The sequence below is a fragment of the Mauremys mutica genome, chromosome 11, assembly GCF_020497125.1.
Source record: "Mauremys mutica isolate MM-2020 ecotype Southern chromosome 11, ASM2049712v1, whole genome shotgun sequence".
Taxonomy (NCBI): domain Eukaryota; kingdom Metazoa; phylum Chordata; order Testudines; family Geoemydidae; genus Mauremys; species Mauremys mutica.
This window is the reverse complement of record NC_059082.1, coordinates 78,464,805-78,480,149: the sequence shown is the minus strand read 5'-3', so window position 1 is coordinate 78,480,149 and position 15,345 is coordinate 78,464,805. Positions and strand designations below refer to the sequence as shown.

Below are 15,345 nucleotides of genomic sequence, written 5' to 3'. Positions count from 1 at the left end.
TTAGAATTGCATCTTGGCATATGAGATCTTGAGCTCTCCATTCAGAAATCGTTTTAAAGTTTATTTAGGTATTTTAATGGATGGCCATATATCCAGGTATTTAGAGTTTTCAGAAGCTTTATTGGGTTCTAGTTTTTTAAATTAAAAAAAAAACCCACCCCACCCCCCTTATTTTGCAGGCACTCATTAATACAGATTAATGACTTTGGTATTCTGAAGTAAATCCAGATTTTGAACATTAGTTAGGAGGGGAGACGCACAGAATACCCAAATACATTTTTCTTCTCCTTACCATTAAATATGCAAACATTCAATACTTGAGAAATATTGGAGAATTACAACATTAACACTGTTTTGTTGCTCATAGTTGCATCTCAGAACTGAGGATTTAATCTTGAACTATGGCTCGACTTGTGGGTCTGGCTACCCAGAACATCCTGTCTTCAAACTTGTTCTGATATTATTCCAGTGTTTCCAACTCAAAAAATTTTAATTACAAGTCCTGTGATATTTGGGGTTTTTCTTAAAGTCTCTTTTCCTGGAGTCATGTTATTACATTAGAATCTCAGCCTTCTTTAAAAAAGTTTCTAGCTCTCATGATTGTGGAGAAAAGACTGAAAATGTGAACTCTAAGAATAGTAAATTCAGGTTTGCCTTCTGGTTAAACTTCTGCATATTTAAGCCCATCTCATAATTTGAAGTGTGCAGTGGAGGATGGAGACATTCAAACAGTTTCTGAGCAGTATTGTTAACTCTAGCATCCTATTTGGAGATTATTTATAACTCTGCTGTCATTTAAATGACATGAACCACTGTACAGTGCAGGTTCTTGTGGATGAGAAGACAATTCTCTACTATCCCTCCAGTATGCACGTGTTTTCAGCATTTCTCAACAAAATGTCTAAGTGAATTGTATCACAAAGGAAAGTTACAAAATGAAACATTTTAAATGGAGAATCCTATGCCACAGCTTTAAAGAAAATATCTATACTGCATATTTCTGTAATTTGAATTCAGGAACAGAAGTAGCTACATTTTATATCTTAACAGTTTATTCCTGTTTTGGACTCCTACATCTGAAAACGTGGTACATAACTCTTTCTGGACTGTTCTAAAACCACTAACGTCTGCTGGAAGGCAGACTGGTGTGTCTTGGTTCAGAAAGTACAGAGATACTGTTCCTGGGGACAGCGAAATTAAGAAAATGCTCTTTGAATTTACTCATTAAAATGAAGGATAGGAAAAGTCCATAAAATTCCGATTAAGTCCTGAGCAACTGTTTTGCTCTTGTGGTTGATTAACTCTTGGGCTCAAGAAAGCAAATTTTAAACAGATTTGAGGAGTTAAAGATAGAGGAGCACAGACCAAATGCAAGGTTTAAAAATACTTTCCCCGATAATTGCAACAAAATACTCTGCAGGAAAGCATTTCATGCCATGATTTTCTTGTTCTAAGATCCTCTACTACCTTCCCTTCCTGACTGAACTGCTTCAAAATACTCTAGTAAGGGGCAAAAAGGAGAATTTGGGGGTTTTTTTGGAGTAAGTCAATATGCAGCTGTTTCATGATACACCAAGAATGTTCCAGTTAAAGTCTGCTTAATATACCTACAGCTGCTACTCCTAAAAAATGTCTTAAAGTGAGGGTGGGAATAGTTTATTTGCATTTCAGCACCTGGCTAGGTCTATCACACTGGAAAGGGATGCCACAGATTCATTCAGCGCAGTGTATAATCGGGTATAAACAGTCTGCCTTCAAAAACAGACTTCCTCACTTTAAGAAAAAACATTTCTAGGAACCATTACAAATGGAAGATGTTAAAGTTTCCACAAGAGATCCTTTAAACACTATTCAGATTGGTTAAGAGAATCAATATGTCCTCTCCCCGCCACAAAAGGAAAATATTTGCTTTGGAGTAGCTCAATCAAGGGAAGGATATGGGAAATGAAGTACATTATTATTACTGGATCCCTGAAACATAACCAAAAGAAGAGGAAAACGATCTGCATTATGAGATTCATGTCTAACATGGCAGGATAATCAGCAAAGGGACGCTTGTTAGTGAAGTGCGTCGCCAGCCCACGCGTCTTACCTGTCATTGTACACTGGTAGTGAGAAACCACTGTTGGGGTGAAGGCTAAAAAAGAAAAAATTAGGGAAAGCAAACTGAATAACAAAACAAATGTGTGTACATATATTTGTGTGTAAATATCTTTACACATATACTGTGTGTGGACAATCAGAAGATGGGTGTGTGTATGTAAGCTGGCACATTCTATAAAAAAAAAAATCACAGACAAAGGTGGCATTTCATGTGAGGGGAACAGATTTCTTGCCTGAGATACCTAAGATAGTCTAAGAGGTAGATTGTTACATTTTCTACCTGATATAGATCTCACTCTGATGACATGAGGTAAGTTGTCCATGATCATGACAGAAGATTTTATATTATGTTATAATTAAAAAAAAATAAAAAAATTTGTTATAATTTAGTGTGGTGCACATATTAAACTAACAGTCTAGCTCCTGGACAGCAATATCTATAAATCTCTCCCCCACAGTCTGCACTACTGTCCCTAAAGATCTCTCTCTTCCCCTTACTGGTTTTTGCCATTGACAAATGGGAGGGACAGGTATGATTAAAAACAAATAAGAAATTCAGGCAGGAAAACCAAACCTTGTAATTTCCAAGCCTTCCGTTGTTCCTCTTTGGCAATTTGTTCCATGTCTTTGTCGTATATGTAATCTTGACACATAAAGCAGTATATACCCCCATACAAAAGGTCTATGGCTGCAAAACAGAAAGGGGATGGGGGGGGGGAAAAAGAGAGAAAGAATGTAAGTTCAAATCTAGAAGAGAGAATGCCAAACGTGGAAGCCTATCTTCCATGTACTTCTTTCCTGCACAAAAATGTCTGTGCAATTAGAAATTGGAAAACCTGTTGCGGGATTTTTCAGTTACAGTACAAGTTATCTAACTGTTAAAGGCAGAGGAAGACGACACCAATGGTAAAGTGTTAGCTGGCTCAAGTTTGCCTTGTATTCTGCAATAAGTAATTACAATGCAAGATACAAGTAATGAAAAGCCATAATTAAAGCAACTGATTACTAGGAATGCAGAGTTAGTTTTATACCACAATCTGAAGAGTTGATATGCTGGGGAGAATTTACTTTTTCTATTTCTAAAACAGAAAATGCAGGTGTTTTTGTTCAAATTAATTAAATAACTTCAAAGTGTATATTTAAAACCTGAATGAAAATTCAAATAGATCAGGCATTAAACATTCAAATATATTAAAATTTTCAAGTGCTTTTGTTCAGGCCAATGATCTTTTGCAAAGTTGTTTACTGCTGACATTAGCTTTTTCTTTCAATTTTAATTTGGACAAACTAATTATGACCAATGTTGCAAAAGTCCTCTTTCTTTCAGGTCAAATAGTAGCAGGCCATTAAGTAACTGAAAGAGCTGTAATAAAAATAAGTGTCAGGTGACCAGGCAAAAGACATTTTATTAATACACTGGATGAGACAGAAATAAATTTAATAATTTTAATCATAGCAAGCTGTTGATTCTCAGTCATTCAAAACAGATCAAACCATAGCGTACTTAGGGAAGTGACAAAATTCAAATGGGTGCTGCCAAATGATGAATTTGCTAGCTATGAACTGCAACAGAGCATGATTTGCATCCTTAGGACAACTAAGAACACCACCACTATTTCTCCTAAGATGCTGTTTCCTCCATTTTTCTGATTTTGAATTTCCTTTATTCCCAGCTTAAGGTGACAAAATTTAAATTATTTTTCTACAATGGAAACCATTATCAAATAAAGAAGATTAATAGGAATAGTTTTGGCTGATTCTACAGCAGATTTTAAAAACAAAATGCAACTGGGGTTGTGCTGCTCACTACTGCCAGACAAAGTGGGGATCCCCTTCTGGGGTCCCCCCTAGGGTGACCAGATGGCCTGATAAGTCCCGATTTTGAGGAGTTTGTCCCGTGTCTCGACCAGACTACAGTCGGGACGCCATTTGTCCCAATATTTTGTTTCCTGGTCTTCGGCGGAGAGTCCTTCATTCAGGGATGGTCTTCGGCAGCAGGTGCTTCTGTCTTTGGTGGCAAGGTTTATTATCCCCCGCTGAAATACTGCCAAAGACTGTCCGCGACTGAAGGGCTCTCTGCCGAATTGCCGCCGAACTCCTGGATGGGTGAGTGTTTAAAAAAAAAAAAAAAAGCCCCCCTCCCCCCCAACGGGTCCTGATATTTTCCCCTTAACATCTGGTCACCCTAGTCCCCCCACACCCAGTGCACCAGGGTTCATATAGTTAGTTTCCTGCCCAGCCCCAGCCAGTCGAATTTGGGAGACAAACTGCAGGTGGAGTCAGCCCCTCGAAGCCAAGAAACTCCATTAGCTCACCTAGAACTCAAAGCAGCACCATTACCAGAACTTTTGGAACTTCCTGACCAACTCTCCACCCCCCTCTTTCCCCCTCCCCCCTTTTTTGATTCTAGACATGTTTTCTTCCTTGCTGATTGCGAGACATTTTCTTCAAACCACCTCAACCCTTTCCTCAGTGTCTCTCCGCTGCAACTTCACTCTTTATGCTCACTATATTCCCCTCTAACCTTCCCTCCCTCCCCTCTCCATATTAGTCTTCCTTTTTTCACTCCTATGCTTTATTAATTCATCCTGTCCCCCTGCTCACACTATAACCCACTATATACACTTTTAAAAAGGGAAACTTAATTAACATGGTGTTTACCAGCCATCACTCTGCTTATATGCTATATCTTTTCCCCACGCTTGTCTATCTTTTCTGTTAACACTGTAAACAATTTGGAGCAGGGACTATCTATCTGTTACGTTGTGTACTTGCCTAGTACAATGTTGTCCTGATCCCGATTTGGGACATTTAGGCACTACTAGAAAACAAATTAGTGATATTCTCATAAAGGCGTTATTATTAAAGTGGCTGAGAGTCTAACCTGAGGTGATACCCTGGAATGAAATAGTAAGAATTGTTAGAAGGTCATAATTAAATGGCAGAAGTAGTGGTATGAATTGTACAATATCTGCTTACACTAGGGTTGTACTTTACCAGTGTTATCTAGTCTTCATTTTCTTCAGCAATAAACAATTTTGAACAATATATGTACCTCTTTCAGTTAGATGATTTACTTCTAACCCTACAGTATTGGTTCTGAAGCCAAAATCAGGTAAAGTTGTACAATTATTCAGGGCACAATAAGGCTACTGGACCCTTCAGATCTATTAAGCACCCTATAAACACTAACAACAGGAAAAGCTTTGTTATCCGGCATGTTGGGGGAATGGGGGAGTGACAGTCAAAAATTCCAGTTAACTAAGAGTTATACTTACCAATGGAGGGAGGGAGTTTGGGTGTGGGAGGTGGCTCAGGGCTGGGGCACAGGAAGGGTGCGGGGTGTGGGCTCTGGGAGGGAGTTTGGATGTGGGAAGGGGCTCAGAGCAGGAGATTGGGGCGCAGGAGGGGGCTTGGGGTGCTGGATCCGGGCGACTCACCTCGGGCGGCTCCTTGCAAGTGGCAACATGTCTCTGCTGCTCCTAGGTGGAGGTGCAGCCAGGCAGCTCTGCATGCTGCCTCCGCCCACGGGTGCAGCCCCCACTGGCCATGGTTCCAGGCCAATGGGAGCTGTGGAGCCAGTGCTCGAGGAAGGCCGGGTTAGCGCATAGAGCCCCCGTGGCCATTCCTCTGCCTATGAGCAGCAGGGACACGTTGCTGCTTCCAGGGAGCCATGTGGAGCCAGGTAGGGAACCTGCTGATGCCACACCAACCTGACTTTTAACGGCCCCGTCCGTAGTATTGACTGGAGCCGCCAAAGTCCCTTTTTGACTGGATGTTCTGTTGGAAAACCGGACACCTGGAAACCCCATTGAAGATTTGTATTGGGAGATATCAGAAGAGCTGGTTTCTAGAACACAGCTTTTACTATATATTCAAACTATCTTTAGAGCCAATAGTCATGTAGTGCATAGTGTGTGTTTGCAGTTATATATCAATCTGATTCTACACAGCTGGGTGCCAAAGTCAGTAGGGAATCCTGTAGGAGACATCCATACTGAAGAGACACTCCTCATTCAGAGCAGAGTGAGAAGGAAATGTATGGAATAAAAAACAAAGGACAACAGAACCACCAGGCTGGAAGAATTTCATAATTTTCCAATGCTTGATTAAGAGCTCTTAAAGACAAGTCCTCCTTCAGAATCCCTATGTACATAGTACGAAGTCTGTTGTATATACTCTAATACTTTATATCATTAACAAGATGATAGATTTGGGGTAAATTATCTCAAGTACCAAGGAAACAGCTCAAACATACATGCTTCATTACAAGAGATTGGAAGGACAGGAAGTTATATTACTATTAAAAATAATGGAATTTATCTTCCATAAAAAGTTTTAATTGGCAAATAATTTAAGATTCTAAATGAGCTAGTGGTTTTCAACTTACTTGCTATGACTCTTTTTTACACATTAATTTATCTGCCTACCCTAACCCTATGGAAATAATAAAGTTATTTCCATTGGAACGAATACTTATAGCCTACACTGTTAAACCATGTGAGTTCTCTTGCTACACATTTCTTCAGCTGCCAGTGTACACATCAAAGGCATTGTGATATAAATGTCTCCATTACAGATCCCAATGAGGTCAGACTACTTTTATATACATAATCAAAAACTAGAGATTAATGCTATTTTAACTGCAATGATTTCACATTCTTTGCAGTTAAAAAGTCTATTCCCTTAAAGCACACAACTCATTAATTAGCATTAGCTGAATTTATGTATGCACATCAACAGCACAGTATTTTAGCGTTACTTTTTAGTACTTCTTTCAAGCATTTGTAAAAAGGGTGTATTAAAGTTTTTGTTCCCCCCCCCTCAATGAAAAAAATTGGTTTTTGTTTCATCAAATCATCATCAGTGGCTAGATTGGAGAGTAAAACCACCTATTTTTTCCAAAGCTCTGTCCACCACCACAGTTCCACCCACTACTAAAGCACCTAGATAGAATGTCTTATTTCAGTCTGGAACCTAGCTGGGTGCATCAGTGCCTCAGGTTCCTTGCTAGGGTGCACTCTACTCTTCCTGGACTGCTTCTCCTGTTTATCTGCTACTACTCCAGTGGCTTCGGGGAATGTACTGGTGCTTCCAAGCTATTTGCAGGCAGGCACCAAGCTCTCCTTTCCTAAACACATTCCATTCCTCCAGTACCACCACCTCCTACTACTGCTGCTATTGCTACTGCAACCAGCCTTCCACCAGAGCAGAAAATAATACTTGTAACAGCTCCTAATACTGCGGCTTCCTCACAAAAACCACCCATCCTTGTAAGTGGCTCTGGTGAGGCTCCCTCTACTGGCACATGCTAATAAGAGCATGAAAGCAGTTGACCTATGCAGTCTCAGACAGCTGCAGTGTTGAAGTTTTGCACCAGTGGCCAGCTGGTACTGACAAGGGTGGAGAGATGTTAGCAGGGTCAGAAAGGTGTTGGGATAATGTATGGGTACATACCAACTGTTTCTGGGCCCTGATCATTATAACAGCAGGATCTGAAGCATCAAAAACACTTTAAAACTGTAATTTTCACTCCATGCATCTGAAGCGGTTTTTGCCCAAATAAATTTGTTAGTTTTTAAGGTGCCAACGGACTCCTCATTGTTTTTGTGGATACAGACTAACATGGTTACCCCTTGATACTTTAAAACTTGTTTCTTCTTAGATATCAGACAATTTGTTCTTTGGTTGCCGCTTAATTTTCAAATAAAACCAATACATATTTTGTTTTAAAAAATACAGCAAACTTTATCAATGAGTGCTTTTTGTGTTTATATTGTATACAGTTTTTGTTCACCTTCTACTCCATCATATGTGCAGAAGTCATTTGCACTGGCCACAGACCTTCCAACAGAAGGGGCAGAAAGTATGTGGAGCTGACTCCATGGACACAGAAAAGAGTAATATTGTAAATCCTATAGAGGAATACGTCCCCCGCCCCCCATGGTTATTTTATCAGATTTCGTGAATGTAATACCCAGACTATTCTCCCACGTGTCCCATAAATTGTTATTTTTGTAGAATACAACTAAAAAAAAAACAGTAAGTATGCAAAACAAAGCCTTTGATAGTGCTATTAGATGAGTCGCAAAATGGATAGCTACACACTTAAATTCAGTTTTACTCGGAATAGTGCAGGCAAGGTGCAGAATTTTAATATATAGAAAAGGAGGAACTTTCCAACATATAGCATTTTTTATATCTTCCATACTAACATTTTCCCCCTTAGAACAAAAGGCCCAACTTGATAATACTACATTTGACAAGATCCTCAACTTGATCTCCTAGCACACCTTTATGTACACAACTCACAACAGTTTAGAGAAGTGGTGCCCAAACTTTTCCTGTTGCACCCCCCCCTTTCACAGTAATGGAATCTGTCGTCCCCCCCGTCCCGTCCCCTGCATTAATGTACAGCCAAGGCTTCCTCAGCAGAGGAGTCTGGGCTGATGGTGGAGCTGGGGGCAGAACTGAGGATGGGGGAAGGCGCAGGGGTTAGAAGTGGAGCTGGCCTGGGGGCGGAGAGGGAGCGAGGGTAGAGCTGGGCTGGTGGCAGAGCCAGGCTTGGTAGGGCTCTCTCCCCACCCCCTGGGGAGGCTGGCCCAGGCCCCACCACACCTCCCGCCCCGGAACATTCCTGTGTCCCCCCAAGTTCTGGAGAGTTCTTAAGGAAAGCAGCTCAGACGTCAGTAGGGTTGCCATTTTTGGTTGGATGTATTTCCTGGAGATTTAATCACATGACATAACCTTTAATTAAATATTAATCTTTAATTCCTGGAGACTCTAGGACAATCCTGGAGGCTTGGCAACCGTAAGTATTAAATTTAGGGAGACCAATCCTGCCTCCCCCATTTTCCTCTTTGGGCCAACAAAAGTGTTGCATTCCAGCGTGAGTTTTTTGTTTTGCCAAATGAATCTGCTGATGCCTCCGTGACAATGTTTAAGGGGAGAAACAGGGAGACTGTGGGAGTTAGGTTGCAATATGTAAAAAAGCAAAGGTGACCACTTCAGAGTCAGTGGATCTCATTCTGCTAAGTCTTTCCATTCACTCAGGTCACACGATACTTGACTGAAACTCAACAAAACTGGTTCTGTACAACTCAACATGGACCACTTCACAGAGAGGTGTGTTATCTTTTCACCAGGGGGCTGTGCTAAATAATCTTTATCATTCCAGTTTCAGTGTATGTTCCTGCAAATCAACCGTGACCACTTAATTTTTGTTGCTAAGTACTATTTATATTCATGTACTGCATAATATACACAGCAAGATAACATTCAGGTTTATGTCAGGGAATGCCTCTTGGAAAGTTATTTGTTTTTAAGCAGATGGTAAAATAATGAAACACAGAAGAGAAAAAATGAATATTAAAAAAATGTGATTTGCAAACTAATTATGAATATTTGCATAATCGGGTGAAAACATGTTACTCTGGCCTTTAATGAAGAGAGCTCAGTGAGGGATCAGGCCCAACGGAGATAGAACTGAAAATTTACTGACACTTATGATGTATAGATGTAACCACACCTGTCCCCAATTATATGCTTTTCTCCTCCCACTATGCTTTACAATAGCCTCAAAAATGTGTTATACATACTCAGTTTGGTTGATATACATCTGAGAGGGTTTTTTGCTGAGCAACTCCATAATAATGAAACTTACCTTGCAAGCAAAAAACCCCCCCAACAAACAAACAAGCAAGCTTCAAGAGTGGTTTTCAACCCCAAATCACAATGTGTCACAAATCTATAAAACATTTCACTTTTAAACCAGGAAAATTTTCATCATTTTCCCCTAAACTTCTTGGGTCACTGTAGACATTGCCAAAAATATCGTATCATATATTTTATTGCACCACAGACCTCAATCGTTCTATGATTAACTATATTCATTTTTCTTGGAAGCTTCAAATGCATTTGTATGGCCTGTGCCTTTCAGACCCAAGAGGAACAAATACAGTTAAAGGTAGCATTGAAACAAACCTACTCCTCCAACATCCCTGTTCAAAACACCATTATCTGCATTCTATTTCCCTCTGTTGTTTAAAGTACTACATTAAAGGATGGGTATCACTAATATAGCATAAAAATATGGGGACATGCTTGTCTGATATAACCTGCATGGAAAACAAAGCTAACATTGTGAGCTTGTTGTCCTTCTTAAATGTTTGAAAAGTACCTAGCACAAAGTGGACACTAATGTAAATAAATAATAAAACTTTCCCGTCAGAAAAATAATTTGAGCCCATACCAATGCCTTAAAAAACTTATTTCCCTTTGCAACTCATTGCATATCATGGGTCCATCTTGCTAGAAGTAGCTATAAAAATTTTAATGTGGGCATGAGCCATGGATCTCTCCTTTGCAAAATTTCCCCTTTATAAATTAAGTCAAGCAGCTATCAACTTTATGTGGGTCTTGGCTATTTCTAACTATGAAATACAAAAATGTAGCTCTCTCCACATTCATTGTAAGAACAAAAGCCATAATGTTCATGTTTCTGTGGTCCGAGTTCTCATATAAACTTTGATAAACTCGTGAGAGAACCAAAATAAAACCAACACTAAATCAATGCCTTCTCATTCTATTAAGAGCCTCCAGTATTGTTAGACAGGAAAGACAAAAAGGTTAGTTATGGTTAATGCTGTGAGTCTTTTACGGAAGTCACGGATTCTGTGACTTTTCATGACCTCCGTGGCAGCTGCAGTGGCTGGTGCGGCAGACCCCAAGGCTGCCTGAGCCACAGGGGCGGTCCTGGGGCCAACCGCACCGGCTGCTGCTCTGGCGGCCCGAGGCAACTGGTCCCGGGCGCTACACTGGAGTAGAGGTCTGGGAGCAGCAGCAGAACCCTAGGTCGCCCCCGCCTAGAGGAGCAGCAGCGGTGATGGGGCCCCAGGCTGCCCCCCGGCCCAGGGCGGTGGCGGCAGGGCCCCAGGGCATCCTCACCCAGGAGCAGCAGTGGTGGCAGGGCCCTGGGTTGCCCCCCACCCCCAGGAGCAGCAGCAACCACCAGAGCACCCTCCTCCCCAGCATCTAAGATTTAGTATGGGGTATTTAGTAAAAGTCACGGACAGGTCACTGTGAATTTTTGGTTGTGACCTGTCCGTGACTTTTACTAAAAATACCTGTGACTAAATCGTAGCCTTAATTATGGTAACCTTTTTACAAAATATGCTTAGTCTAATAACATGCCCTCAAACTCACCTAAGGTGTTATCCTTACCAGCCTCCTGAACAACAATGCTCTGACATCCAGTGGGAAGGACATTCCAAACTTCACCCCACATTTTGAGGATTTGGTGTATTAGCACAATGATAGGCACATACTGGCCTTCTTCCTGCTTCCCTACCCTCTGCTGAGAGGCTTGGAAACACTTTGCATCATTGCTAAGAATTCTCAGGTTGACTGAGTGAACCTCAGACCTTCAGCACAGTAAGTCATAAAAGGAATCAAACTTGTAGACAGATCCACCTGGTGTATCAATTGAATCACAAATCTTCTTCGTGATAATCAAAAAGTTAAGTAAAACTTTTGACGGCCTTCTCTTCCACATTCCCCACCCCAGCCTACATGTTAAAATATGGCGGGTGTCCTGTTGGCACAGAGAGGTGAGAAGCAAGGTTTCTCACACCACCCACAGGGATGAGGGGGTTGCAAATTTCCATCATCATTTGCGAGTTAACAACCTACTTGGAAGCTCAATACTGCCCCCAGGCCATTACCAGAGTGATTAAATTGACAATACTAAAATTACAATATCATCCATCCTTCAAATTCTATTAACAGCATTTAAAATATATATCTAATTAAGATTGCTTTGATTTACAATGAAGTTGCAAGGTAAAAAGCAATAGGAGTTACAACAAACACGCCTTCAGCATCTTCCAAAAACAAAACAAAACAAAAAAAACCCACACACATTTTTAAAAAATGTTCTATGTTTTTGAAATGCTCAAACTCCCACATAAACACACACTCACACCCCATTGCTATAGCAACCGTTCACTTATGAGTATGTCAGTGCTACACAGCTGTTATTCATAGATCATAGAATATCAGGGTTGGAAGGGACCTCAGGAGGTCATCTAGTCCAACCCTCTGCTCAAAGCAGGACCAATCCCCAGACAGATTTTTACCCCAGTTCCCTAAATGGCCTCCTCAAGGATTGAACTCACAACCCTGGGTTTAGCAGGCCAATTCCTCCTTCCCTCATTTCAAACAAGCATTGTCCCTCAAGTTTTTTTTTTTTTTAAATAGGCTATAGTGATGCTTTCAGAAATATGAAAAACCTGCTTCTCTCTCTACAGAAAAACTCGCCTTCCTATAGTCAGTCTGACTATATTAAGAATTGTGGAATTATATGGTTGGAACAAAATCCAATAAAGCAGACTGAGGCTCTCCCTAGGTCTACAGCTACACGATAATGTAAATGGAGTATGAAACTTTATAACTGCTACACAGCTGACCCTGTCCACACAAGCAGGACAACTGTTTTGCCACATAATTTGAGATAGGAGCTTGGGGAACAATGTTTTTCAGCCTTTGCCAAAAAAAACTGTCACTGGACCTACAGCTTATGAAAAAAACTTAAGTCTTCAAACTGCTGTACCTGGGATTGAACCATGGGTGGAGGGTATAATAGGCCAGGGAAGGCCGAGGGACACCTGGGCCACAGTGGCCCAGCCCCCTCCCCAAAGTCCCCTCATCACTTGCTGCTGCCCAGTGCCTACCTTAGAATTTTAAAAACAAAACACCTTGTCCAAACCAGGGGAACAGCCACGGGTATTAAGATGGGTCCCCAATCTGCCAACCTCTTCATGGACCATCTTGAAGAAGAATTTCTGCACAAATGCATCACGAAACCAATGATATACCTGAGGTACATCAATTACATTTTTATCCACTGAACAGACAGACAGACAGACAATCTAAACTGCCTCAGATTTCCACCGCAACTTCAACCACCGCCACCCATCCATTAAACTTTTTCACAACCATTAAAACCCAAACTGTCAATATCAGGTATCAAACAAATATATTAATTAAATATTAAAAATCAATCTCAAGTTCTCAGGTAGCATTTAATTTTTTTTTTGCCTACCTGTAAATCTCAATGATTACTGATGACTTTGCTGTTTGCATGTGTATGGTGAAATCAATGCTTACCAATTTAAAAATCTAATCCTTCCAAGACTATACATAGTGAATGAAGTGGCTGAACTCTATTTAGTTTCTATCTTCCACATTCTAGGATTGTCCCATGCACTGCTCACCATCCAACCTGTGCAGAGGTCCCAAATCTGCTCAGTTATGCCCCTGTAAATATCAGAGTCAATCCATTAGTTTCAACAGAGCTACTTCAATTTACCACGGGGTAACTGCAAACGAGGTACTAACCATCATCTAATTCACTATACATCATTCAACTTAGGCACTGAATGAGGCAGCAGTTCCTGTGGAAATAATAGTATACGATTATGAATATATTCTAACTCAACACCACAAGGGAGAAAAGATGCATGGGCATCCTAAATTCTGATATTTGTTGCTTTGCGGGGAGGGGAGAGACATAGGGTACCCCTTACTTCCTCCATCTCAATTTTTTAATAAATCCTCAAACAGCGTCTTTCTATTTTAAGTACTTTTATGTATTGCCTTCGTCTGTGTTTTTAGGCACTTTGGGGCCTAATAGCTATTATGAGCCTGTCTACACTGCAGCAACAGCAGTCCAGAGATCTAGGCTAAGAATCAAGAAAACACTTAAGCACTCATTGAAATCATTCATTTAAGTATATGCTGAGATGATTTCATAACTAGGACCACAATCCAGCAATGCGTGCCACGAAGTGGACCTTAACTATGTTCTACAATCAGGTTAAACTTTGAATATCTCTGGGTATGGAATACAGTTAAGGGCCAGTTTGCACCACAGTGTCTCTGAACTCTTGTAATTATCACTTAGAGAGGCCTTCTAGTGCTTCTTGATTTGGGGGACACACGCGCTGTTCTGGACAGATCTTGTCACTTTGATTACAAATAAAAGGTTTAATGTTAAATGGCCAGTTTGGGTTTTGAATACTTAGATTGGGGTTAAATATTGCTTGGGAAAAAAGATGCTTATTTCAGTTCACTTCTGATAGGCACATGCATTTCGAATAGGATGTACATGACAGTAATATAATTTTTTGGGGGAGGGAAAAAAAAACAAAAACAGTCATTTACTTAACTTGGCCCTTTAATTTCCATTTCAGCAGCGTACGCTGTTTCTCCCTCCCCCTCTTTAAGTGCATAGCAATGGCCACTGACCAACTGACAGACAGCAGCAAAACAAATTTTTCTTCCCCCAACTACAAAGACTTTGATCCCATAGTCTAATAAAACATCACTTTGAAATGACATTTTCTCAGAGAGAAAAAGAGGAGTGCAACTTCTTAGAGCACGTTGTGAAAGAAATAGTAGTTCAAAACTGTGGCTATGCGTCATTGGTTAATGACACCATATTTTGGACAATGAATTTAATGCCATAAAAGCTAAGCTGCTTCAAAGGATTATTTCAGTATAGAACTGTAAGAACTGTTACTGTTCTAGAAGTCTTCAAACAGGCTTGACAAATATTTTATTCTGGACTAAAGAAATAAGCTACAAAAGATGTAAAGGCTTTTGAAACCAAGCCCATTAATATACTCCATTGCCTGGAAAGGGAGTACATGAAGGCCTGATTTTCAATGAGTTGGCTGCACGATTACATGAGCTGAACACATAGCCATGTTCTGCTTGCAATTACCATGACTGGGTGTGGAAATCGGTATTTGTGCACACAAATGATCATAAAGTAGCTATTAGGGTTACCACCTTTCTAAATGTTGCTAACTGGACCACCAAGGCCTCAGCCCTTTCTGCCCCCTCCCCCCCCAAGGCCCACCACTGTCGCTCTTCATCACTGCATACTGCCTCAAATAAATGTGGTAAGTTCATTTTTGTCACTCCTCTCTCTCTGAGAAAATGTCATTTCAAAGTGATGTTTCAACTAATTTGTATTTTTGATACTTGTATTAATTTTAGGGCTGTCAATTAATTGCAGTTAACTCACACGATTAACTCAAAAAATTCAATCACGATTAATTGCACTTATAACAATAGAATACCAATTGAAATTTATTAAATATTTGTGGATTTTTTCCTACATTTTCAATATTGATTTCAATTACAACACAGAATACAAAATGCACATTGCTCACTTTA

The 15,345-nt window shown here is 40.4% G+C and overlaps 1 protein-coding gene across 3 annotated transcripts in view; it reads right to left on the bottom strand.

Annotated features, from left to right (window-relative positions):
• Positions 1-15,345, bottom strand: part of USP22 (ubiquitin specific peptidase 22) — a 175,483-nt gene that overhangs the window by 71,847 nt on the left and 88,291 nt on the right. For 2 of the 3 annotated variants that reach the window (XM_044978787.1, XR_006572291.1), the window contains exons 3-4: positions 2,678-2,791; positions 2,093-2,137 (exon numbers count right to left, since the gene is read on the bottom strand). In XM_044978787.1, coding sequence (XP_044834722.1) covers positions 2,093-2,137; positions 2,678-2,791 — 159 coding nt within the window. The remainder of the gene's footprint in view (positions 1-2,092; positions 2,138-2,677; positions 2,792-15,345) is intronic. The other variant, XM_044978788.1, reaches the window with a different exon arrangement.